Source organism: Monodelphis domestica, chromosome 3, assembly GCF_027887165.1.
Source record: "Monodelphis domestica isolate mMonDom1 chromosome 3, mMonDom1.pri, whole genome shotgun sequence".
In the NCBI taxonomy this organism is placed as follows: domain Eukaryota; kingdom Metazoa; phylum Chordata; class Mammalia; order Didelphimorphia; family Didelphidae; genus Monodelphis; species Monodelphis domestica.
This window is the reverse complement of record NC_077229.1, coordinates 525,590,576-525,617,328: the sequence shown is the minus strand read 5'-3', so window position 1 is coordinate 525,617,328 and position 26,753 is coordinate 525,590,576. Positions and strand designations below refer to the sequence as shown.

The 26,753-nt window shown below is 41.9% G+C and overlaps 1 protein-coding gene and 1 long non-coding RNA gene across 14 annotated transcripts in view; one reads left to right on the top strand and one right to left on the bottom strand.

Moving 5' to 3' along the window:
* Positions 1-996: 996 nt before the first annotated feature.
* NUDT12 (nudix hydrolase 12) lies at positions 997-26,392 on the bottom strand. Of its 11 annotated transcripts, none has more exons than XM_056824959.1 (8): positions 26,259-26,392; positions 25,642-25,714; positions 9,350-9,602; positions 7,664-8,244; positions 6,875-7,042; positions 4,891-5,004; positions 3,588-3,787; positions 997-1,288 (listed from the first exon to the last, which is right to left on the bottom strand). In XM_056824959.1, the coding sequence occupies exons 3-8, from the start codon at positions 9,553-9,555 to the stop codon at positions 1,178-1,180; spliced, it is 1,380 nt and encodes a 459-aa protein (XP_056680937.1). In that variant the 5' UTR covers positions 9,556-9,602; positions 25,642-25,714; positions 26,259-26,392; the 3' UTR covers positions 997-1,177. The 11 variants fall into 11 exon arrangements, with proteins under 11 accessions (XP_056680937.1, XP_016286775.1, XP_056680934.1 ...); XM_016431289.2 differs by having other exon boundaries at positions 9,350-9,561; positions 26,259-26,386; XM_056824956.1 differs by having other exon boundaries at positions 26,155-26,286.
* Positions 26,138-26,753, top strand: part of LOC103099043 (uncharacterized) — a 64,825-nt gene continuing 64,209 nt past the window's right edge. For 2 of the 3 annotated variants that reach the window (XR_008917958.1, XR_001628454.2), the window contains exon 1: positions 26,138-26,222. This is a non-coding gene — a long non-coding RNA (uncharacterized LOC103099043). Of the gene's footprint in view, positions 26,223-26,369; positions 26,504-26,753 lie in introns of those variants that run through there. The other variant, XR_008917959.1, reaches the window with a different exon arrangement.

Below are 26,753 nucleotides of genomic sequence, written 5' to 3'. Positions count from 1 at the left end.
CCGCGGACAGGTCACTGAGGGGTGTGGCCGCGGACAGGTCACTGAGGGGTGTGGCCGCGGACAGGTCACTGAGGGGTGTGGCCGCGGACAGGTCACTGAGGGGTGTGGCCGCGGACAGGTCACTGAGGGGTGTGGCCGCGGACAGGTCACTGAGGGGTGTGGCCACGGACAGGTCACTGAGGGGTGTGGCCACGGACAGGTCACTGAGGGGTGTGGCCGCGGACAGGTCACTGAGGGGTGTGGCCGCGGACAGGTCACTGAGGGGTGTGGCCACGGACAGGTCACTGAGAGGTGTGGCCACGGACAGGTCACTGAGGGGTGTGGCCAAGGACAGGTCACTGAGGGGTGTGGCCGCGGACAGGTCACTGAGGGGTGGGGCCACGGACAGGCCGCCTCCCTTCTTGAGGCCTCGGGCTGATACGAGCGCGCGGCTGCCTCTTCCGTCCCGGCGCCCCAGGAAGTCTCCCCAGCCTGTACTAGTGTCTGTGCCCTTCCAGAGTGCTTCTAAGTGCAGCTGGACTGCGCCTGTTGAGGTTCGGGCACTTTTTGGAGCTTATTCTGCGGCCTTTTCAGTTTCCCTTTCCAGGCTGGCACGAGGCGCCCCTCTGGGCACCGGGATGTCCCAGGCTTCAAGTTCTGTCCCACCCAAGGACGCCTCCGGATGAGTCTTCTCAGAGGACGACGTGACATCTGGCGTCCCCGGCTGTTGCCGGTCAGGCTCCGTCTGATGTAAAAAGGCTGACATTGGATTAGCTCAGCCCAAGTGGTAGCACATGAATAGCCTCTTTTGCCATTAAAATGGATTTTCACGTGCCGGGGGGGGCAATCCGCTGAGTAATGAAGGGAACCACGAGGACGCTGCCAGGCCTCTCCAGGTTAAAAAGAGGAAGTGCGGGCTACACGGAGGCCCTGAACACCATCTCAGAGGAAGAAACGGAATGCAATGTAAGGGTGTGTCTGAGGCCAAGAGCCAGGGTTAGAGCAGCGAGAGCAGAATTGAGGTTTGGAACTTCCGTATCTTTATTCTTGGGACCTAAAAGCCCCGGCGCGTCTCCGAGGAGAGCCGCGTTCTCGCGCGTCGGGGGAGCGAGGCCGGCCCGTGCCACGCGGAGGCCAAGGCCGGCCTCGCTCCCGACCGGCCGTGCCTCGGGCTCCGGCAGCCGGCACGCACTGAAGCCTAAAGGTTGGAGTTCATGCCGATCCAGTACTTGATGAGCTGGTGCGCGATGGCCCTGCTCGGGGGCACGAAGAAGGCCTGCTGGTTTCCTTTGGAAAGCACGTCGATGACCTGAAAGACAGGCGCAGAGACAAGAGTCGGGAGGCGGCCCCGGCAGTTTCCCAGGAGAGCATCTGAAAGCACTGCCAGGGCTTGGGGGCCCAGAGGGCTCCGGAGGTGAGGGCTGGGGAAGGGCAAGCCTGGCTCCCTCTCTGTCCGAGGGAATGCGCTATGAAGAGCGGCTTCCGAGGACCCCCACAGAAGCAGGCTGTCAGGTGAAGGCTTTCATAGGCCTTACGAGGGGTATCGGGTCGCCAGAGCCCTCAGAGCGGAGGCCAAGCGGCTCTCCACAGCCTCCCCACTCTGAGGCACTTTCTGGAGCAGGGCCCGTTCTATGGCCTTCGGGGAATGACAGCTCATCTTGTTGTGGCGGGTGTGAAACACGCCCAACCCGGTTGGAATGTGCTTGGCCAAGAGACTGGGACGCTTTGCCACTCCCTTCTCCAGTTCATTTTACAGACGAGAAAAGGGAGGCAGAAAGGGTGAAGTGGCTTGCGCAGGGCCACAGAGCTACCAGTGTTGGAGGCCGGATTTGAACTCAGGCCAGGGTCAGGCCAGGCGCTCTAAGCTCCTCTCCGTTTCTCTGAAGGGTGAACTATTCTCAACCACAACGCTAGGGAAAATGGTTCATCATTCTAAAGATTCAGGGCTTCCTCGGATAGAGTTTTTACATGAGCTACTCATGGGACGAGGGTGAAGGGAGTCACTCGCTTCCTCCCGTTTCACTGCTCTGGAACGAGAACTTTGACAAGGTCCCTTCCGAATGCGGCTCTCCTGGGAAGACGAGGCCCTAACGTAAGGGACGCCTGGAATCGCTGAGCGCCGAGGCGCACGCGGAGTGTGCGGGGACCGGGCAGCTCTTCCGTCCGGCCCTCCCTGGCGGGCTCAAGCCTGTTCAATGCAGACCCTCGATGCGGCGTCGGCGAAGGGCGTCACAAGAGTGAGCCCGTCGCCGCCCTCAGGACAGGCGCCGACTGCACCGCACGTCAGACGACGAGCCGGCCGCGGACACCCTTCTCCTGCCTTGTGCATTGACAACTACAATGGAGTCGGGGCTCCCTCCCCGAGTCTTAACACAGACACGCGTCGGGGCTCCCCGAGTCTTAGCACAGACACGCATAGTTGGGGCTCCCCGAGTCTTAGCACAGACACGCGTCATCGGGGCTCCCCGAGTCTTAGCACAGGCACACGTCGGGGCTCCCCGAGTCTTAGCACAGACACGCATAGTTGGGGCTCCCCGAGTCTTAGCACAGACACGCGTCATCGGGGCTCCCCGAGTCTTAGCACAGGCACACGTCGGGGCTCCCCGAGTCTTAGCACAGACACGCGTCATCGGGGCTCCCCGAGTCTTAGCACAGGCACACGTCGTCGGGGCTCCCCGAGTCTTAGCACAGACACGCGTCATCGGGGCTCCCCGAGTCTTAGCACAGGCACACGTCGTCGGGGCTCCCCGAGTCTTAGCACAGACACGCGTCGTCGGGGCTCCCCGAGTCTTAGCACAGACACGCGTCGTCGGGGCTCCCCGAGTCTTAGCACAGACACGCGTCGTCGGGGCTCCCCGAGTCTTAACACAGACACGCGTCGTCGGGGCTCCCCGTGTCTTAGCACAGGCACACGTCGTCGGGGCTCCCCGAGTCTTAGCACAGACACGCGTCGTCGGGGCTCCCCGAGTCTTAGCACAGACACGCGTCGTCGGGGCTCCCCGTGTCTTAGCACAGGCACGCGTCGTCGGGGCTCCCCGAGTCTTAGCACAGGCACGCGTCGTCGGGGCTCCCCGAGTCTTAGCACAGACACGCGTCGTCGGGGCTCCCCGAGTCTTAGCACAGACACGCGTCGTCGGGGCTCCCCGAGTCTTAGCACAGACACGCGTCGTCGGGGCTCCCCGAGTCTTAGCACAGACACGCGTCGTCGGGGCTCCCCGTGTCTTAGCACAGGCACGCGTCGTCGGGGCTCCCCGAGTCTTAGCACAGACACGCGTCGTCGGGGCTCCCCGAGTCTTAGCACAGACACGCGTCGTCGGGGCTCCCCGAGTCTTAGCACAGACACGCGTCGTCGGGGCTCCCCGTGTCTTAGCACAGACACGTGTCGTCGGGGCTCCCCGAGTCTTAGCACAGACACGCGTCGTCGGGGCTCCCCGAGTCTTAGCACAGACACGCGTCATTGGGGCTCCCTCCCCGAGTCTTAGCACAGACACGCGTCGTCGGGGCTCCCCGAGTCTTAGCACAGGCACGCGGTCAGCCTGCTTTCAAGGACCCCGCCTACTTCACCCCCGAACCCGGAGAGAACAGAGAGGCGGATTCACGGACTCTACCTGCTCCTTAGAGAACCAGCGAGCGTCCTCTATTTCGTTCTTGTCAACTTTAATTTCGGTAGTCAAAGCCACGGCCAAGCAGCCGATCATTAAGGAGGAGGGCATCGGCCAGGGCTGACAAGAGATGTACTGGACGTTGCCCACTTTGACGCCGCTCTCCTCTTCTACTTCTCTGCGTACAGCATCTTCTATCGTCTCCCCTAAGGACACGGGCAGAGAACAAGGAGCTGAGGAAAACGCCTGGAGGGGCCCCGAACAGGAAATCACTTTGCAGGTTGTCTACACTGTCAGTGCTAGTCCAGATACACAAGTCTGCAACTGACTGGAGTTCAAAGAGCGACTCTCAACCCACCACAGGACATTAAAACGTTCCTTTCCCGGTGATAAAATCCGCTTTTCACAATGACTACACATGTGTCTACTACCTACACACACACGGGTACTCTCAATGGCTAGAAACGCCACATTACTGCTAGTGAAAATCACGACATTCCCGGCATTTTCGCTAGCATATTCTCTAATGTCACACCCTTGAGAAACCTCATGCCATCAAAGAACACTCTTTTATCATCCAGTTTGGCCCACTTCCCTCTCAGAGATGAGCAGCTACACGAGTGTCCACTGAGAAATGAAAACAGAAGAAGAGGGATGGCTGTTAGGCATCTGTGAAGCGTGACGACGGTCTTGACTGCACTTGACGTGGACTTCGGTACGCCAGGGCTGCACAGACGCAGGCCTCCCTCTCCTTCAGGCATCAAAGTCCACTGGCAAGCCAGAAGCCGGGCTGACTACGGGGCACAATGGAGGCTTTGGTGTCTTCTCCCTGAGGGGTCTCCCACTCTAAGTGCCTGCTTACGGTACCTGCTTCAGCCAATGGAATCCATCCTTCTCATCCACCCACCCTACGAGGAGAAGTCTGCACGTGCCCAGAGCGGGCATCCCGCTGTCAACGGCCCCCCACCTGGCTCAGCCCATCAGAGTGGCTGCCATGTCTGTTATAGCGTCTTGAAGCCCTGAAAAGGGCTCAGCTCATCCTCACAACCAGATAGCGGGCCTTTGGAACCCTCTAAGCATGTTTTCTTTCAATACAGATCTCCTAGATGCAAATACTTACAGACATGAATTTGAACAAAGAATTTCTGAGAAGATAAATGAAAAGATTTTACTGAAATACCGTGGTTGTAAGTCTTAAAATGTAGAAAAACGTCAAATATCCTAGCTTGTGACAATCAGAGCTTAAGAAACTCACGAAACAGTACAAATACTTGTAAAAAACCAAAAACCTTTTATCTAGACGTCTTACCAGGTTCGATGAATCCAGCAAGACACGTAAACATGCCAGGAGGGAATCTTTTCTGCCTACCTAGAAGGCATTTGTTCCCATCAGGATGAAGAACTTGCATGATTACTACTGGATCTAGAATCAAAAAGTGAAAGTTTAGGAAGATATTTTCTGAGTTACTTAATAGTGCCTTTGTAGAGTAAGAAAATGACAAGAACAGACACTGACATCTATGTTGCGCTTTAAAGTCTGTAAAAACTTTAGTTCATATTATCTTACTGGAGTCTTGATGCAATACTGAAATATTATCATCCCCATTTTACAGATGAAGAAATAAGCTCTGAGTTCCAGAGGTTTGTCGATGGTCACTTTAGTGACTAGCAGAAGAGGTTTTTAAGCTCACTTATTCCTGACTCCAAGTCCAAAAGTCTACCCATATGCTGCTTCTGAAGTCACTAGAAGCTAAAAGTTACTAGAAACAAAATGTTTCTAGCACATATGACTTAATGGATAAATAGAGATCTTTAGAGATTGACAAGAGATTAGGTGCATTGGTGAAGGGAAAGCATTCTTTGAAATCTAACATGATGTCAATTTTACTTCAGTCATTTAAGAAACTTAAAAAGTACTAAAAAAGGAAATAAAAACATACCTCTTGTGTCCCAGAACTCAACCATTTAGTAAACCTTATAGCTAATAACCAGGAAGTAAGGAAAAAAAGGTTTTTCAGAAGCCAAAATAAATAAATTTAAAGAACTCCCTAAAGCTTATTCATTTACTTATGCACATTTACTCAAGTTCTCATGCAGAATACTTGTTTTAAAAATATTTTTGTCTTTTTTCATTTTATTTATAATAATAACAGGCTTTGAATTGCTTTCCAAGGCAAAACCAGACTGGAAGGAGTAACTTGGGGAAAAGAAGCAAGAAGTAATCACTGGCAACTAGACAACAACAAAAGAAGTAGGACTACTAAAAGAGATGGCTAGGGATAGGGACTACATTTGTGATGTCCTAGGCACCACCATATGAAGAGGTACTACTATTGCAGGGTTGATACGGCTTTGAAACTTAGAGGGCTGTCTGTGCCCTGACAAGTTACGTGACCTGCCTAGGGTCACTGTGACAGTATGTGTCAGAGGAGGTACCTGAAACCGGGCCTTCCTGATCTGAAGGCTAAAGCTCTATTCATCACACCGTGCCGTTTCAGATAATAAAACTCAAAATGCTCAATAGTCTGCAGTCATGGAGTATACAAGCAACAGAAACATTAGCAAGGCCCAGATGACGCCATCCTATTTTGGAACAGTAACTGGAAGTCTGTATTGGTCATCTAGGGTGAATAAGAAAAGTTAAGATCTGTTCAGTGTCCTGTTTACTTTGGAGGAGAAGTGCACACCTCCGCAGAAGGTCTTCCTGCATACGGCAACATAAACGTTTGGCACTTCATCCTCCTCCTCTTTCCCTTCCTAACAGACTACACACTACTGGTAGGACTTCTTACGTCCTACACGCTGGCGGCAAACATCGCCGTTGGAGCAGAGAGTACCTGGGCTCGTGGCTTTCTGCCCCCCTCGGCCTGGGTCACCGTCACCAAGTCATTGGACCTTTCTGGGTTTCAGTGTCCTCCATAAAAGGAGGAGGCTGGCCTAGATGGTTTCTGAAGTCTGTTTCAGTTCTAACAGTCTAGGATTCAATGGTTCTAACAAGGGAAACTTGGCTAACTGCAGTGGCTCATTCTGATAGGAACCGAAGTTAGCCGAAGTGTTTTCAAGCTTATTTTTATTGATAATTTTCGTTTTACGTCACTTATTTTTCCCTCCATCTCTCCCTGGCCCAATCCAAGTTTTGTAACAAAAATTCAAGGGGGGAAAAGCAGCAGTCTAGCACCATCGATCAATACGTTCATCACGTCGAGCAGCATCGGTGATATTCATAGCCACAATCCCTCGTTCTCTGCGAAAAAGGGAGCACTCGAAATGCTGATGCAAAAAGGAAGGCTTACCAACTCTTGGATAGGACGTGTTGTGAACTCCTTGAAGGCTTGGGCAGTCTTCATTTAAACACACTCTTTTATAGCCCCCTTCCTCAATTTTGGTTGCACTTCCACATGTGGGGCAGAACTTATATCGGCTGTGCCACGCAAGCACAGATCGTGCTTGAGCTACGACCCCTTAAAGACAGAAGATCACAGGCAGGGAATCAGACGCTATTTCTCAAAGACAAGACAATTCCGGTGGCTAATATAAACAATGGCATTTTGGGGTCTGCATTCTCTCATCTAATAGAAAAGAACTTCTTTCCAAATCTTGATAATGGAAGAAAAGGAGACCCTCAGGTAGGCCTAATACGGGAGAACCTTTCCACAGCCCTGCCGTCAAGGCACTGGCACTCTCCAGAGTCTAAAGAACTATCGCACGAGGTCTTTGCCGTTTCAGCAAACGCGGCGTGGCCATCATACCTTTATCTAACACGAGCCGAATGGGACGGGCTCTACTAGATAGTTTCCCGATTACAAACGCCCCCGTCTGAATAAGCTTTGCAAAACATGGACGCTGGTGACTAAACCCTCTGAAGCTAACCAGGCACACCTTCTGTAGTTCAATGAATTCCTCTCTCCTCTAATCATAATACTTAAGAAGCCGTTTAATCGAGGTTTTCTTCTGTTGGAGGCCAGGCAAAGGTGCAAACGGTTTAGGGGAAAGCCCTGCTGGGAGGTGCACAATAAGCTAAGCCCGTTTTCTTTTAAGAAGCAGATGAATTACCCCAATGATGAGGTACCCCTCCCTCTTACCAGCTTCTTTCTCTTTCAACTGTAGGAGAGCAGGCATTGGAGGATGAAGGAAGTAACAATCTTCGTGCCTTTGTTTGAACTCCTCGGCAGAGATGGCATCTATACCAAGGGCAAACCAAGCGATACACCCATCCTCATCCTTCTCTTTGGTGTCTTCCCCCATATTATCATTGACAAGTTCCCTTTTTGATCCAAGGTCTACTCCAAGAAAAATGAGGGTGGCTTTATCATTATTTGTTAAATAATCCTGTATGTGGACGTAGCCCAAGCGACAAAGCCTCACTTCTGGCTGTTGTCCGCTTAAAGTAACCAACGGACTGAGATCTGAGAAAAGGATGTACACTGTGTCTGGATGGATTTGTTTCATTGACAGCCACATGGAATTGGTTCTTTTCTCGCTTTTCCTATCGAGGAGGGTCCTGCTAAAATAATTCTCCAATTCCTCCACCTTATTGAGCACGATTAATGGCTTCTGTGTGCCCATGGCTTTGGAGAGCAAGGTAGCTACGTGCTTGTAGCCCCAGAACGTGGCGATATCCAGTGCCGTCTGCTTAGAATTATTGACGATGGACCTGTCACACCTACAGATGGGAGAAAGAGGTGGGAAGGAAAACGGTCAGTGTAATATTCTAATCCACTCATCAAGAACAAAGGGTTTCGTGTCCATCTTATCCTTCTACATGTATTCAATGACTAGAGACTAGCTGCTTACGTGGAGCATTTTTAAACACCAACACGCAAACACAACTTTAAGATACTACATACACATCGATAATTTGCCAGAGAATTGAATTTCACAGATTTCTGAGAGCGTGTGTCATTTATGTCTGCTTCATCACTGTCAAGTGCTATACATAAACTCCACATGCCAGTTCCTACCTCTGCACCTTTACATCACCTACCCCGCTTGCCTAGTCCTCCCTTACCTGTACTGCTCACATTCCAGTTTCCTTCAAAGCTAAGTTCGTGCACCACCTCCTCCTCCTCCACAACCCCCTTGGCTGCTTATTCTACTCCGTTGAAGACAGGGGCTTTCATGTTTAGCTTTGCATCCCTAGTAGCTGACAAATGTCCAGCACATATCAGGCACTTAAAAAGTCTGTTGATTGATTACAAATTGTTCCAAAGAAATTGCCTCAGAAAATTTGGAAAATCCCGGCACATATTCTAGAACATTTTTTTTAGTTGTATTTTTCTTTGGGTCCTATATCTTGAAAATTGAGAGAAGGCAAAAGTATTCTTCAGTTATACTGGAATGCAGCATGATATCACAGTGCATAGAATGCTGGGCTCAGATCTGGCCTCAGCCATTTATAGCTTATGACTGGGAAAGTCATTTGACCTATGTATGCCTCAGTTTTCTCATCTGTAAAATGGGAATAATAATAGTACCTACTTCCCAAGGTTCTTGTGACTCAAATGAGATAACTATAAAATGCTAAGCATTTTACACATGGTAGATGCTGTATAAATGTGAACTATTTTATTAGATGTATAAGTTTTTTTCAGTATGATTCTACTAAAACATTTCTTGATTTTATTTTTCAGTAATATAGCAGCAATTGTTAAAAGTGTTATGAGAAAACTGTTTTTATATTAATAAACGGATAGGATATCTTAGTTTCTAACAAGAAAATGGCTACAATCTATTTTATAACGCAATACGGTATTTCCTACTATGCTTACCCCCTTTCCAGCAGAAACTGAACAACACGTGGATGCCCATTTCTTGCAGCGTACATTAGAGCAGTCCAACCATTTTCAGAAGTTTCGTTTATCAGAAATGGATACTGACTGAGGATTATTGTCAAGTTGTTGATGTTTCCTTCTGCAGCTGAAGAGTGAAACTGGGAAATCAATTCTTGTCTGAGATTTCTTTTAGAAGATGCCATTCTCTCCTTTAAAATGAAATATGCTGTATCATGAATCGATGAGTCACCTATACATCAACTAGTAACATGAAAAAGACTTAATATTCAAATGTTTTAAAAGTGAGAATTTTAGTTGAATCACTGAGGTATTTATTTAGCACTTTATCAGTATGTATAATTGCAATCTGGCAGATTAACAAATACAGTGCTTTTGTGATATATGTTTTGCATTTAGATTGCTCACATAATGATGAGTCAAGAGAGCATTTCTTTTCCTTCTTTTTAGAGGTAGTCAGTGCACACGAGTATTAGTGCGGGTCCCAGAGCCAGGCACCCTGAATTTGAATAGAGCTTCAGATAGTTGTACTAGCTACGGGACTCTAGACAAGTCTTTAACTTGCTTGCCTCAGTTTCCACAACTTTAAAATGGAGATAATAATAGCATCCACATTGCAGGGTTGTTATGAGGATCAAGTAAGATATTTTTTTAAAAGCACTTAGCACAGTGTATGGCATATAACTGCTACTAGAAAATGTTTATTCCTTTTTCCTTCCCCCTTCCCTTTTAGCCAAAATATTTTATTCCTTGGTGAGCAGAAGCCTAGCTCCAGTTACAAATGAATCCCTTAAAGATTGACATCAATGCACACAGTAGGTCCCAGTTTTGCTGTTTAATTAGTTATGTGACCTTGGGCAAGTTACTTTACTGACATTCAATATGTTCTTCTGTACAGGGCAGATGGGTGGCTCAGTGGATTGAGAACCAGGCCAAGAGATGGGAGGTCCTGGGTTCAAATTTGGCCTCAGACACTTCCCAGCTAGGTGACCCTGGGCAAGTCACTTGACCCCCATTGCCTAGCCCTTACTACACTTCTGCCTTGGAACCAAAACATAGTATTGATTCCAAGATGGCAGGTAAGAGTTTAAAAAAATAATATATATACATACATATAAATAAATAAATAAATATATATATATATATAATCCTCTGTAAAGTAAGGAGGTTGTTGGAATAGAAAACTAATAACCGTGTTGATGACATCATGGCATGGGTCCAGGGCAGCATGGGGAAGGCTGCTCCATTCCCCCTCTCTGTGGTGCCTGAGGACATTTTCGTAGGCCCCCCCCTCTGTCCAGAAGCCCAATGAAAGCATTGCCTCCCTCCACTATCTGGGGTAATGCAGGGGCTCACAGACAGCTTGAAGTAGTACTTTAGGCAAGCGATCTCAAAAACGTTCACCAATGCTGACTTACAAGTTTCTTTTCATAACTAACATTCTAAGATTGTATGAAGGCTACTTCACCGGAAAACAATTCACAAGTCATCTAGGTAGAAGCCTTTTGGCAAATGTCCATTTTAGATAGGCACTATGATGCCACAGAGAGAGGACAAGACATGAACTTAGAAGAGAGGCCTGGGTTTGAATCCTAGCTTGCACACCTATCGCTGGACTTATGTTCCAGAGACCCCCACAATAGATAAAAGCCACATACGATGGAGGCATTACAGATTTATTTTGTTATTCTTCGATGGCAAGCATCCCCTCTGGAGCTTGGGCCCTAGAAGGCGCATGACATTGGGGTGGCATAGGACTTGAAATAAATTCAAACTTTTATGAAAACTTCACAAAAACACAACACTTCAAAGCAACACTTTGCTCAGCGATCAGAGGTCAATGTGAAGTGGACAACGAGAGAGACTGAACATACGGGTACAGTGTGGGAGAGCAAACAGACGGATGCACAGTCACTGAGCCAATCAGCTCCCAGGATACAGAACACAGTGCTGTAGGTGATCCCTTTTCATTCCATCAGCCAATAGTGTGTGTGTACAATCTCACACTGGCAAACCTGCACGAGCAGTAGTGGCATACTGCATTTCCATTGTTGTACAGCATTATCTGCAAAATCCTGTGATCTAGCAAAAACTCTGTGATACAGAATTAGATATACACTTTAAAAAAACCCGTGATACAGTGAAGCTGTGATAAGTGAATCGCAGTATAGCAAGGGATGACTGTACTACAATTTACTTAGACTTGTTAAACATCCGTTTTTTCATTTGTAAGATGAAAATAAATACTTGCACTATCTATACCTCACAAAATTCTGAGTATAGTGTAACCCTTAAAAAAAGGCACTACAGGGGGCAGTTGAGTTGCTCAGTGAATTGAGAGCCAGGCCTGGAGACGGGAGGTCCTAGGTTCAAATCTGGCCTCAGACACTTCCCAGCTGGGTGACCCTGGGCAAGTCACTTGACCCCCATGGCCTAGCCCTTACCACTCTTCTGCCTTGGAGCCAATACACAGTGTTGATTCCAAGATGGAAGGTAAGGGTTAAAAAAAAAGGCACTACATATAAAAATTATTCTTATAAATTATAATTATTATAATAGAAGTCTTAATTTGATACTTCCTTCTATCACAGCACTACACGTTGGTTCTCAAAGGCTTTAGCAATGGAGTTCAGGATATTAGGTGGATCTGACCAAGGCAGAAAGGTTTTGAGTTATGAGTCTGATAACTGACTTTCTATTATTTGAGAACCAATCTAGTACAGTTCACAGAGGGTCAGTTGGCTACAAGGTGATTGGGCTACCTCGGTTCTCAAAGATTAAGTAAGAATAAATTGTAGAAGAACTACAATTGCCAATACATGAGACAGAAATAGTTATTATTGTTTTAAACTTAATTTTCAAGCTATGGTGTAATGGGAAGAATAGAGAATACAAAGACAGAGAATGTTGGTTCTGTTTTCAACTCTGTCATTAAATGTGATTTGAGGAAAGTCATTTAGCACCCTGTGGGCCTCAGTTTCTTCATCTACAAAATAGAAAAAGTTGGGCCAGATGATTATTAAGGTCCTTCCCAGAACTTCTTACTAGAGCACGGATAAACATGTTGGCGATAAACAAGATGTTCTAGGTTAGACCTAAATTCAGGCCAATAGCTAGATAATTTAGGTTTTGTCAGTGGACAAAATAAGATCATTAGGTTATTCAATAGTAACAAAGAGAGATTTACTTAGCCAAAGCAGAAAGATATGAACAAGGTCAGGCAATGAGGACATCTGAAGTTAATTCAGCTGAATGAAGCTCCTTTGCCCAAGTTGCTCACTATTTACCACAAACCAAAATTAGAGTGCCTTGGAAGCTTCTCCTCCCTGCCTTGTATTCAGGCCAGGAGAAAGTGGTATCAATGATATCAACAGTCTGAGCCCTTAGTTCTCTCAGCCAACTAAGAAAGTCTAAATAACCTTTAAGAAAAAAAAGAACTAATCAAGGAGTTCTGGGGGTAGAGCCAAGATGATGCAGTAATCCTTAGCAGCTCTATGCCACCATGAGAATCCTCCCCAACCAAGTTTAAAATATCACCACAAAATGAATATAGGAGTGAAAGAACTGGAAAGAAAAACTGAAGCAAGTTTTGGACTTTCTGCTGCTCAGGTGGAACAAACAGCAGTTGGAATGTTAGACAGAAGATATTGACAAGAATGACAGTTGGTGGGGGGAGGGGCAACTGGGAGTGGTAGTTGGACTCATGGGACTCTCTCTTTCCTGACCCGCAGACTGGAAGGAGCTTTCTCTCCCTGTCTTGGTATAGAAGTTCCTCCATTCCTGATTTTCCCAACTGTGTGCTCTACCTGGATTCCTGTGATTGTGTCATTGAACAAAAGGATTTAAGGGGTATGAACTGTAAGGCCAATCTTTAGGCTGTCTGCCTGAAGAGACAGGCCCAACCAGCTCTGAAAGTCAGAACCTTTTCTTCCTCTTGTGATCTGTTGCTAAAGACTTTGAACTTAAGAAAGCTAGCATGGATATAGCATAGACAGGAATAAAAGAAACCCTCCACCAGCCTGCAAGGCCTGGCCTCAGCTCAAAAGCTGAGAGAGACTCAAACCCAATCTAAGGAAATCCTGATTCCCTTTCCCTGATACCTCCCAAATCCAAACTTGTTATTAAAATTCATCTTTATTTAATAAAATCTCAGTCAGATAAGAGGACTATCATTTCAGGTGAACATAGAGGGAACTGAACCCAAGGACAGCCTTTCAACCATAAACGGTCCTTATTGGACCCCTGCCAGGAGATCTTGGTTCGGAGGAGGCTTGTCCCTCAGGGGGGTCCGTGTTACCTGCTCTGGGGTATCTTCAAAATCAATCAATAGAGAAGACATCCCCTCAGACTATATTAGTTGGCCCATTTCTTGGGAACCCCAATTTTCAAAAATAGCCTCTCAAAAGGGGCATCTCTATCCTTTTACCTTACTGGCAGCCATTACCACCTGAGTTATGCTCTTTTTTTTGGCAAATTTTGACACACCAAGCTCAAAAAGTTGCCCATCACTGGCTTAGGACAAGGATTTCATTCACATTTTGGGGTGGATGATAGCACTAAGAACTAAGTACTGATCTTTCTGCCTAAAATTCAGAGTGGAGTACCAAGATAGGACAATCAAGGGTGTGCCTGATGGAAGTACACAATGAAACCAAAAACTTGAGACAAAGCCTAAAGCTAGAATTTGGTCAGTCTGATGAAGATCAGAGTAAGATCAAAAGCTTACACATAAACTTGAGGCAAGGCTTTAAGCAATCAGCATCACAAGGGCTAATTGAATCAGCAAGGGGAATGGGCTTGCAGAGCTCTCAGTCCTCAGACCATCACATCATCCCCCAAAGACTACCTATAATTAGATGGGCACCTAACTCTAAAGAATTTTTATAAAGACAGAGCAAAGTACAGACACAGAAGGGGACAGTGAAAGCAGAGGAAACATACCCAAAGTTCAAAGAAAAATATGGATTGGACACAGATTCTGGAAGAACTCAAAAAGGACTTCAAAACCAATTAAGAGAGGCAGAGGAAAAATGGGAAAGAGAAATGAAACTGATGCAAGGAGAAAGGAAAGTGATGCAAGAAGAAATGAAAGTAATGCAAGAAAAAAATGGGTCAATTGAAAAAGAACCAAAAACTGACAGAGGAAAATCAAGCCTTAAAAATAAGAATTGACCATCTAGAAACTAATGATTTCATGAGAAATAAAGAAACAATAAAGCAGAATCAGAGGAATGAAAAAAATAGGAAAACATGAAACATGTTATTGAAAAAACAACTGACCTAGAAAACAGATCTGGGAGAGGCAATTTGAGAATTATTGGACTACCTGAAAGCCACAATCAGGAAAAAACCTTGGATATCATATTACAAGAAATTATCAAAGATAATTGCAGAGATCCTCAAACAAGAAAATAAAATTTAAATTGAAAAATGTGCAGATCACCTCCAAAAAGAAATTCTCAAATGACAAACAACTTCAAGGAATATAATAGCTAAATCCAAGAGCCACCAAGCCAAGGGGAAAAAATACTTCAAACAGCCAGAGAGAAATTATTCAAACACCATAGAGCTACCATCAGGATTACATAGGACCTAGTGGTTTCTACATTAAAGAATCAGAAGGCATGAAATATGATATTCAGGAAGGCAAAAGATTTAACTTTACAAATCAAGGTCATCTATCCAGTAAAACTGAGTACATTCTTTCAGGGGGAAAAATGGTCATGTAATAAGATAGAAGGGGGCAGCTAGGTGGCTCAGTAGATTGAGAGTCAGATCCAGAGACAGGAGGTCCTGGGTTCAAATGTGGCATCAGACATTTCCTAGCTGTGTGACCCTGGGTAAGTCACTTAACCCCCATTGTCTAGCTCTTACCACTCTTCTGCCTTGGAACCAATAGTTGGTATTCATTCTAAGATGGAAGGTAAGGGTTTATTTAAAAAAATATATATAGAAGATTTCCAAGCATTCCTGAGGAATAAGCCAGACCTAAAGAAAAAAAAAATTCAAGTCCAAACACGAAACACAAGAGTAGCCTAAAAAGGTAAATAAGAAAAGAGAAAATTTAATGGACTCATTAAGGTCAAAATATTCATATGTCTACATGGAAAGAGGATTTCTGTAATTCTCAAAAATTACTCATAGTAGTAGAGAAGATAGAAGGAATTTACTGAGAAAGAGGGTAGAGAAGTAAACTGATTATGATAATATGATCTATATGCAATTGTGATATATGGAACAATATATATGTATGATATAATATGTATGCATATGAATGATATGTAAAAAAATCAATGAAGGGCAGAGAGGGTTGCACTGCGAGAAAAGGGAAGGGAGAGATAGAATAGGGTAAATTATATAACATAAAGAGGCAAGAAAATTTATTAGGGAGGGGAGGATAAGGATGGTGACAGGCAATGCTTAAACTTTACTCTCATCATAAAGGGCTGAGAGAGGGTAAAACAAGTATATTAAGTGGGGTATAGAATTCTCTTACCCTATTCAGTGGGGTATAGAATCCTATCTTACCCCACAGAGAAGTATGCTATGAAAGGCAATACAAAGTAATCACAATGCTGAATGTGAATGGGATGAACTCACTCATTAAATGGAAGCAGATAGCAGAGTGGATTAAAAACCAGAATCTTACTATAGATTGTTTAGAAGAAACACATTTGAGGCAGGGTGACACACACAGATTCAAGGTAAAAGGCTGGAGCAAAATTTATTATGTGTCATCTAAAGTAAAGAAAGCAGGAATAGCAATCATGATATTAGACAAGGCTAAGGTAGAAATTGAGCTGATTAAAAAGAGATAAAGAAGGAAATGATATTCTGTTAAAAGGTACTATAAACAACGAAGTAATATCATTACTAACCATTTATGCACCAAATGGCATAGCATCTAGATTTCTAAAGGAAAAATTAAAGGAGCTCAAAGAGGAAATAGATAGTAAGACCATATTAATGTGGGATCTCAACTTCCCCTTTCAGAACTAAATAAATCAAACTGAAAAATAAATAAGAAAGAAGTGAAAGAAGTGAATGAAATGCTAGAAAAATTAGAGTTAATAGATATCTGGAGAAAATTGAATAGAAATAAAAAGGAATATACCTTCTCAGCAGTACATGGTACATATACAAAGATCAACCATGTACTAGGGTATGAAAATATTGCAAACAAATTCAGAAAAACAGAAATAATAAAGGCCACTTTTTCAGATTATAATGTGATAAACATTTTAATTAACAAAGTTCCATGGAAATGCAAATTTAAATTTAATTATAAATTAAATAATCTAATTCTTCAAAACTGGTGATCATAGAAACAGTTACAGACTTCATTAAAGAGAATGACAATGAGAAGACATCATATCAAAACCTATGGGACACAGCCAAAGCAGTACTCGGGGGGCGGGGCGGGGGGGGAATTTCTATCTCTGATTGCCTATAGCTACAAAACTGAGAGGGAAAAGATCAATGAATTGGGTTTACAACTTTAAAAATCAGAAAAAGAACAAATTCGAAATCTCCAGATAAAAACTAATTGGAAATCCTAAAAATTAAAGGAGAAATTAATAAAATCGAAAGTAAAAGAACTATTAAACTAATAAATAAGACTAGGAGCTGGTACTACGAAAAAACAAATAAAGTACTGGTTAATCAAAAAAGAAAGAAGAGAATCAAATTAACAGTATCAAGATGAAAAGGGTTATTTCGCCTCTAATGAAGAGGAAATTAAGGTAATTATTAAGAAGTATTTTGCCCAAATATATGGCAATAAATATGACAATCTAGGTGAAATGGGTGAATATTTACAAAAATATAAATTGCCTAGATTAACAAAGGAGGAAATAGAATACTTAAGTACTCCCATCTCAGAAAACGAAGTTGAACAAACCATCAAGGAACTTCCTAAGAAAAAATCCCCAGGGCCAGATGGATTCACAAGTGAATTCTATCAAACATTTAAAGAACAACTGATCCCAATACTATACAAATTTATGACAAAATAACCAAAGAAGGAGTCTTACCAAATTCTCTTTATGATACAAATATGGTATTGATTCCAAAGCCGGGTAGCACAAAAACAGAGAAAGAAAACTATAGATCAATCTCTTTAATGAATATAGATGGAAAAATCTTAAAGAAAACACTAGCAAAAAGCCTACAGAAAGTTATCACAAGGATTATCCACTATGCCCAGGGAGGATTTATACCAGGGATACAAAAATGGTTTAATATTAGTAAAACTATCCATAAAACTGACCACAACAATAATCAAATCAAGAGAAATCACAAGATTATCTCAATAGATGCAGGAAAAAGTTTTTGACAAAATACAACACCCAGAAAGCACAGGAATAGAAGGGCCATTCCTCACAATAATAAATAGGGTTTTAAAAAAATAAAATAATTAGAAAAAAGTATAGCAAAGTTCATCTGGAAGAATATGAGATCAAGAATAGCAAGGGAAATAATGAAAAAAAATGTGAAGGAGGAGGGCCTAGCAGTACTAGATCTTAAATTGCACTTTAAAGCAGTGGTCATAAAAACAATATGGTACTGGATAAGAGACAGAAGGGTAGATCAATGGAAAATGACCTCAGCAAGCTAGTGTTTGAATAAACCCAAAGATTCTAGCTTTTGGGACATGAACTCACTATTTGACAAAAACTGTTGGGAAAATTGGAAAACTATCAGAAAAATTAGGTTTGGATCACATCTTATATCCTATACCAAGATGAATTTAAAATGGATAAATAACTTAAATAGAAAGAGTGAAATCATAAATAAATTAGGTGAACATAGAATAATAGTATAACTGTCATATCTGTAGGAAAGGAAGGAATTTAAGACCAAGGAAGAGATAGAAACAATTACAAAATGTAAAATGACTTTGATTATATAAAATTAAAAAGGTTTTGTACAAACAAAACCAATGCAACCAGAATTAGAAGGAAAGCAACAAACTGGAAGAATATTATTATTATAACAAAACTCTCTGACAAAGGTTTAATCTCCTAAGTATGTGAATGACTAAGTCAAATTTATAAAAAAATCAAGCCATTTCTCTACTAACAAGTGGTCAAGGAACATGAATAGGCAGTTTTCACATAATGAAATCAAACCTAACAGTAAGCACATGAAAAAGTGTTCTAAATCACACCTGATTAGAGAAATGCACATTAAAACAACTCTGAGGTGCAACCTTACTCCTAGCAGAATGGCCAATATGGCAGCAAAGGAAAGTGATAAATGTTGGAGGGGTTGTAGCAAAATTGGGACACTAATACACTGCTGGTAGAGTTGTGAATTGGTCCAACCATTCTGGAGGGCAATTTGGAACTATGCTCAAAGTGCTTTAAAAGAATGCATGCACTTTGAATCAGCTATACCAATGCTGGGTTTGTACACCAAAGAGATAATAAGGAAAAAGACTTGTAAAAAATATTTATAGCTGTGCTCTTTGTAGTAGCAAAAAATTGGAAAATTGAGGGGATGTCCATCAATTGAGGAATGGCTGCACAAATTGTGTTATCTGATATATTGTGCTGAAAGGAATAAAGAAATGGAGGAATTCCATGTGAGCTGGAAAGACCTCCAGGAATTGATGCAGAGTGAAAGGAGCAGAACCAGGAGAACATCGTACACAGAGACTGATACATTATGGCACAATCAAATGTAATGGATTTTTCTACTAGTAGCAATGCAACGACCCAGGACATTCCAGAGAAACTTATGAGAAAGAACGCTATCCACATCAAGAGAAAGATCTATGAGAACAGAAATACAGAAGAAAAATATATGATTGATCACATAGTTCAATATGGATATGATTAGGGTTTTGATGTTAAAAGATTACAGATATGAATAACCTGGAAATAGGTTTTGAATAATGACACATGTATAACCCAGTGGAACTTCTTGTTAGCTCCAGGAGGTGGGTAGGAATCATCAATCATGTAACCATTGAAAAATATTCTAAATTTTTTAAAAAATTAAAAAACCTAATCTAATTTCAATGGAGGAAGGGGTTAGGATATCAATGGATATCCAATACATTTTTTAAAAGGCAGAACCAAATGGGAACTAGCATTTCACACCTCAAACTATATTATAAAGCATATTATATATTATATACTACATTATATCATCAAAACCACTTGGTAGTGTTTTAAAAAATAGAAAATTAATTGAATAGATATAAAAGAGAATCAGAAAGAATGAACTCAATAACCCCAGTGTTCAATAAACATAAGTAACTTAAGAAACAATTGCTTAATTGGTAACAACTGCAAGGAAAACTGAAAAGCAGTTTAGAAAAATTAGGCTTAGACCAACACCATTGTAATCTATTCCCACAATAATTCAAAATGGATATGTGACCTGAATAATAACAAAGATACTATAAAAAAAATAAGTGAAGTAAATCACATACTTTTATAGCTATGAAAAGGGGTAAATTTTTAACTAAATAAGAAAAGCAATTATAGAAGGTAAAATGAATAATTTTGATCAAAAAGCTTTTTGCACACAAGAACGGAAGCAGTGTAGGGAAAAAATCTTCATGTCAAATATGTCTTGTAAAAGTTTAGTATGCAAGATTTATAGACAACAATAATATATCTAAGACCAAATGTCATTTTCCAAAAGACAACTGGTCAAAGGATATCAATAAACAATTCTCAAAAGAACAATGACACTATTCATAACCACTTGAAAGAATATTCTGAGTCACGTATAACAAAAATACAAAATCAAAATAACTTTGAGGTTTCATAGCACAACCAGAAAATGGATAAAGATGGGAATGGTCAATGCTGAAGGGAGTTTGGAAAGATAGGTTCACTAATTAATAATTAGTAGAGATGTAAATTAGTCCGACCATTCTGGAAAGGAATTTGGAATTATGAGAATGAAGTGGATAAATTTAATATCGCTTTCTATTGGCTCTGAATTCCACTCCAAGGCATATTCTCCGTTAACAAAAAACAGAGCTCCACATACACGAAACAGCAATTTTGGGGGAGTAGTAAAGTGTTGGCAGCAAAGTAGCTGCCCATTGATTGTAAAATAACTAAACAAAACTGTGGCATGTAAGGGAATATTACTGTGCTATCAAGAATGATGAACTCAGAGGAGCATAGATAGATTACTTCAACTGATGCAAAAACAGAGGCAGGAAAACAATATATGCAATGACTACAACAAAATAGAAAAAAGTCACAAAACATGAAATGAATGTGACAAAATTATAATGAATACATTGGACATAAAGACAAGTTATGAGAAGATACCTTCCCTTATTCCTTTGCAGGGGTTGAGGCGGGGTTTAGGAGATAATTTATATAATAATAACAGTACTATAGAAAAAATTAACCCTGAAATTTTAGAACTTTAATCAATGCCAAGATAAACCACAAGTCTAAAAGAATGAAAATAGTAATCTCCTGATATAGCGAGGGGATGAACATAAAATGCAGAAAGAGACAGACAGTTTTGACATGGATTCTGTTTTGCTGGACTATGTAAAGATGTACTAAAGGACTTGTGTGGCATGCGATGGCATGTGATGAATTTTTTCAATGTATTGATGTGATTTGCTCATTTCTTTTCCTTTCCATTTTTCTTTTTAAATTCTTTTAAGAGAGAATTCTCTGGCAAAAAAAAGGGGGAAGGAATACAGAGGGAACCTAAGTGACCCCAAAAAATATTTTATAAGAAACAAGGTCACTACTGTCTAAAGTGTTCTATTCAGAGGGATCTATTTAGAAAAACTTCTAAAGTTGCAAGGTTCATCCTCCTGTTAATGAGAAATTCTTTGCTTTACAGTTGTGTCAGTATATAGTATTGAACACCTCAAGTATAAAGATTCCAAATTCTGGAGCTCATAAAATATCACATTTTTAAATACCAATTTTTTTAATTAAAAAGAAAATTGTCGCTAGTCTCTAATTTATGTAAAAAGAGATTTGATTTTCATACTTTGGAAATTTTAAAATAATTTGTGGGTATATTTTATTTTTATATCATCTTCATTTTCCAATATATTTTCTCCTCCATCCACCAATGGAGCTCTTGTAACAAAATATTAAGAGAGAGAGAAAACATTCCACAAAATTAATCAATACATCAATAATTTCTGACAGTACATCAGCTGTTCCACATCCATAATTCCTGACCTCTACAAGGAAGACTGGGGGATGCAGCCTCATCTCTCTTTTATCTGAATAGTTTGGTCATTATAACAACACAGTATTCACTACTGAGTTGTTGGTATTGGTCTTTCTCTTTATACTTTTTATGACTTAATAAAGATGCAAATTGACCTCTGAACATTTCTTTCCTCATTTGCAAAAATAGGATAATAGAATCTAGTTGTTCTAAGACATATAATAACATACAAACGTGAATTATAAAACATCATCTAAACTCAAAAGAGGCAGCATAGTACAATGACTTGAGAGTAAGACTGAATTCAGAGTTTGGAAGAAATGGATATAAGTTCTATCTCTAACACATAAAGGCTGTATGACCCTAGTTCAGTAATGGGGAATCTTTTAGAAGGAGTGCTGTGCCCCTGCCCTCCCTACCCCCACAATGGGGAGGGAGAAAGTGCTCCCATTGGGCTGCTGGGCAAGGGGGGAATTATGAAAAAATGTTGGGACTGTACTGAGTGCTGAACTACAACATCTCATGGACATACTAAGTTGTGTGCTGTGTGCAGGCCCTTTCCTTTCTCCACAATAACAAAGACCAAGAATTTCCACATAAATGTTCATTTGGAGGAGCTTTTGCCCTCAAGGCTAGGAGAAATTGAAAATCAATCTTTAGAGTTTAGGCCATATTAAGTTGAGTTTGTATTCTTTCCTAGAAGGGAGCCACTGGAGCTTTTTGATCAGGGCAGAGACCTGGTCACATTGTGCCTACAGAATACCACTTTCATAGCTGTGTGGACGATAGGCTGGTCAGGGAGAGATTGTTTAAAACAGAGAGTATGGGTAAGGATAAGGGCCTGCCCTAGGGTAGGAGCCTTGTGAAAGGCATCTGCATTACAGGTTTGTTTTGGACTAGACTTGTAATTTCAGGGTAGAGGGGTCCCTCCTCATAAAGAACTTCCTCTGACAATGCAGGTGACCGGGCACCTTCAATTTAGAGTTCTCTGTGAAACAAAGTGGTTAAGAGATGACCATTATTTGTCAAGAAGCAAGACTTGAGCCCTGATATAATTGAACCCAGGGGAGCTGATAAGATCAAGGAATTTAAGAGAGAGAGAGAAGGGCTCAGGGCAAAGGGCAGGAGGACATCTATACACAGGATATGTAGATAAATGATGATCCTGAGGACCACATAGAGAGATGAGCCATGAAAACCTCGGAGGAAAGGATGGTCCCCAATGACAAAGGGTACAAATAAGACAAGGAGAGCAATGAAGAAAAAGGCCAATGAATGTAGCAACTGGATCACAGATAACCTGCAGAAAAATCTCTTATGAATTAGAAGTGAGGAAACAGACAGCTAGTGCAGAAGGCTTTTTTCCTTCATGTTTAGCAGTAAAGGGAAGATATATGCTGATCGTCTGAAGGCATAGCAGGGTCAAAAGAAGCTTTGGATAATTATATGAAGAATCTCTCATTTTGTCCATGTAACTCTCCTGAGGGAATTCCTTCCATTAAAGCAAAGCAACCTATTTATAATTTTGAAAATGAGGATTGGTAGTTGCCAGAGCCACAGTTTTCCAGTGTCATACACACCTTTAATTGGAGAGGATCTGAATCCAATACTCTATTGCTAAGTTTATACTATCTAAATTTCAGAAATAGCTAGGCTAAATGGGGCCTTTTGGGAAAGGTATCATTTATATACCTAAAGGACTATATAAATGTGAGTTATTATACTATACTATTACTATAATCAATATTATTTTAATGGCAGCATGTGGAGATGGAGTCCTATTTCTCAACTGAAAGACATTTGGAGTATGATCCATTTATAAATCAGGAACTGTATTTTTAGGCAGTTAATTTTAACTGGCCTCAAACAATATTATAGGTAGATAGTTTTTATATAAGAATATGGTGATGGTAGACTGACAGAAAACCTGATGTCCCCAAGCATCAAAAATGTCTCGAATAATCACCTACAGTTTGTTAGGCTTCCATTTTGTTTGTGCTGTTAGGGGGTTTTGGTTATAATATTGAAAAATTATGTAAGGCAGCAAAAACAAATCTCAACTATTTCTAATTCTGGAAAACTCTGCTTTAAAGAGTACTATCCTAATTTTTTGGATACTTTTGGTTCTCTCGTTACTGCTTCCTCAATTTTGGCCATTGTTCCCATGCTGTCACATTTCTACAGAAATGCCTGAGTAATTTTCAAGAAAATTAATAAATAAAGTATTTAAGAGATGTGTAAAGCAATGTGTTTTTATGATATCTTGAAAAATGTGGTTCCCTATTGTCTTTAATATAAAATATAACTTCCACCTTTTTTTCATTGAAGGGTATCCATTTAACAATATTATCTTACCTTTCTAATTTCATATATTTTTTCCAAATAAGTTATTCTTTTTAGTATTGTTTGCATAAATTGTTCTAATAGCTGTCTTTGCATAAGTTATTATCTCAAAATTCTCTCTAGGCAAATTAGAATTAAGCTGTCTAAAAATGGAACAGGACATAGCATATTCCCCCTCATTAAAGGTCTCCAAAGAAAAGCTTGATCACTTGACAGAAATGTCAAAGGGATTCTTTTTCAGGTATGGGATGTAGCAGATAGATGGCCACTGGAGGTCCTCTTAACTCTGAGTATGCAATTCTAGCTTCATATCTCTTCAAGTTCAGAAATCACTTTGTCCAAAAAGTCTTAGTTGACTATCCCATCTCAACCTTGATCATTCCTTTATATCTCAGTAATATTTAGCATTTAAATAACACTTTAGGGTTACAAAGCACACTTCTCACTACAATCTTAAGAGACACCGCAAATATTATCACCATTGTACAAATAAGGAAACTAACTTAAGAGATCAAGTGGCTTTGTGTGGTTGCTTAGCTAGTAACAAGAAAGTGGACATTTGAACTTGGGTATCTCATGACTCAAAGTCCAGAATTCTTTTAACAATACCATACTTCCTCTCTAGAAATAATAATAAAACTGTATTATACTTTTATGATTCATGCATTATATATCTTATTTCACTTCAACTTTACAAAAATCTTGTGAATTAAGTTCAACAGAAAATGTCTATCCCTATTTTAGAGGCCAGCAAGCTGAGGCTCAAGCCATAAATAACTTTTCTGTCAATCATGTCATGGGTGGTCAGTGCTTGAAATCAGATCCCAAACCTCTCTTGATTCAATGCTATTTCTTCCTGACTTAACCACACTACTTTCCATTTCAACATTTATGTATCCACTTACATTTCTGAAATGCAATTTTGTAAATGTCTTCTCATTTTAATGCCTATAAAGTTTCTCAAGTAGATGTTAAAACTTATTTTTCACTTATTCCCCTTGGGGTCAAGTACATCTCTTACACCATAGACAATCAACAAAAGTTTTCTAAAAAATTAACCTTCATCTGGTTACATATTAAACAGTTTGGTGTAATATTATTTTGGGCAGTGAGGTGAGATTTTTTAGTATTTGAAATCCACAACTAGGATTTCCAATTTTTAGGTTTTGGCAAAGAGAAATGAGAATTTAAAAGGGGGAAATGATAATTTTCTTTATTTTATAACTACATACTTTTCCTGTTCACTTCTGGCTCTCTATCAGGAGTAAAAAAAAAAACTGACCAAAAAAGGAAATTAAGAGATAATTCCTATATTATGAAATGATTTTTTTTTTTCTGGCTATAATATTAATTACCAAAGGCTTTTCCCCCTGATGCTTTAAAAGTAGTACCTTTTCTCCTTTCTTTCCCCCATCAGATTAAAACTTTTTGGAAGGTATCTGCAATAAAGCTAGATTAGATAATGTGCAGTTCCTGCCATACCTTCTTTACAATTTCTACTTATCCAGTAAAACTTCCCACATTGTTCTTTCTTTGTACAACCTTACACTAAACAATATCCCGAGTTCATATACAGAATAGCATCTCCCATCGTGAATTAGTTACTTTAGGCTGAACAACAAGGTTGGGAGATGGGGGAGGGACGATTAATAATAAAGTCTTTCACATTTTGCCTATTGGGAGGAAAAGGGCAATGTTTTGCTTTTCTTTGTTCTCTCTAGCACAGTGCCTGATACACAGTAGGCACTTACAGTAGTTTCCGGGGGCCACAGTTTATCCAGAGGGATCCTTTCTTTGCATGTTTTCCTTTTTTTTTCTTGATGTCTGAAACCAAGAAGGGGACTTAAAGAATTTGAAGGGCGCCTGGGATGAGGGGCCACCTCCCCCTCCCCTCTGCCCCTCCCCCGGCCAGTTAACCTCTTCCCTCCAGGACTTGACAAAAGCTGGGGCCTATTTCTAGGCCTCAGAACCCCCTCTTCTGCTCGGTCCCAGGTTGTTTAAAATGGGGTTCCTTTTCTCCTTTTCTCCCCCCCCCCCTTCCCAAGGACTATCTTTGAACACCGTCACAACGACAAGAACTTTGGTTGTTTAGTTTTTTTCATCCCATACCACACTGGCTTGGCCGTAACCGACCCCAAGTCAAGCCCCAGCCCGGATTCCCCGAGCGGCTCAGCGGCCGCGGCTCCAGCTCTCACTTCGGCTTCGGGGGGCGCCTCCGACCTCACATCCCAGCGCATGCGCACCCGCCCCGCTGGGACACCCACCGTGACTCAGCGCAGACGCAGGGCCTGGCGGAGAGCTCACAAGAGTGGACGCCTGACAGGGAGCAGAGGTTGAGGGAAGGGGGGGCCGGGGAGGGGGAGCCTACCCCACCCAGAGACGACCAAAGCGGCTGCTGCAGAAACGTAGCCCAAGACTGAGGAAGAATCCTCTTCTACTTTTTCTGATCCCTGAAAAAGCCCCGGGCCACTTCCGGTCTCGGAGCGGACCATCTGGGCACAGCCTTATGGGAATTGTAGTTTGGGGATATAGGTTCCTTGTTGAGGGCAGCAGAGAGATTTCATCTCCCCCCGCCCCACCCCCAAACTGGGTAGTACTTGTCACCAGTATCAGGTAAATACTTTTGAGAAGTGTATTTTTTGGCAGCTACGAGACCCACTGGCCAGTCAGGCAGACTCCAGCCTCAGACTCTCGGTGGTTGTGTAACCCGGGCCAAATCACCTGACCACTCGGAGAGGTGCCAGAGGACGTTCAAAGGCACCTCCAACCAGTTCCAAGATTTCAGTATATTTATCTTGGGAAGCTGGAAGTGAGGAGTTGAGAACGATTTCCTTATCCTTCCCTGCCATTCCCAATAAGCCCT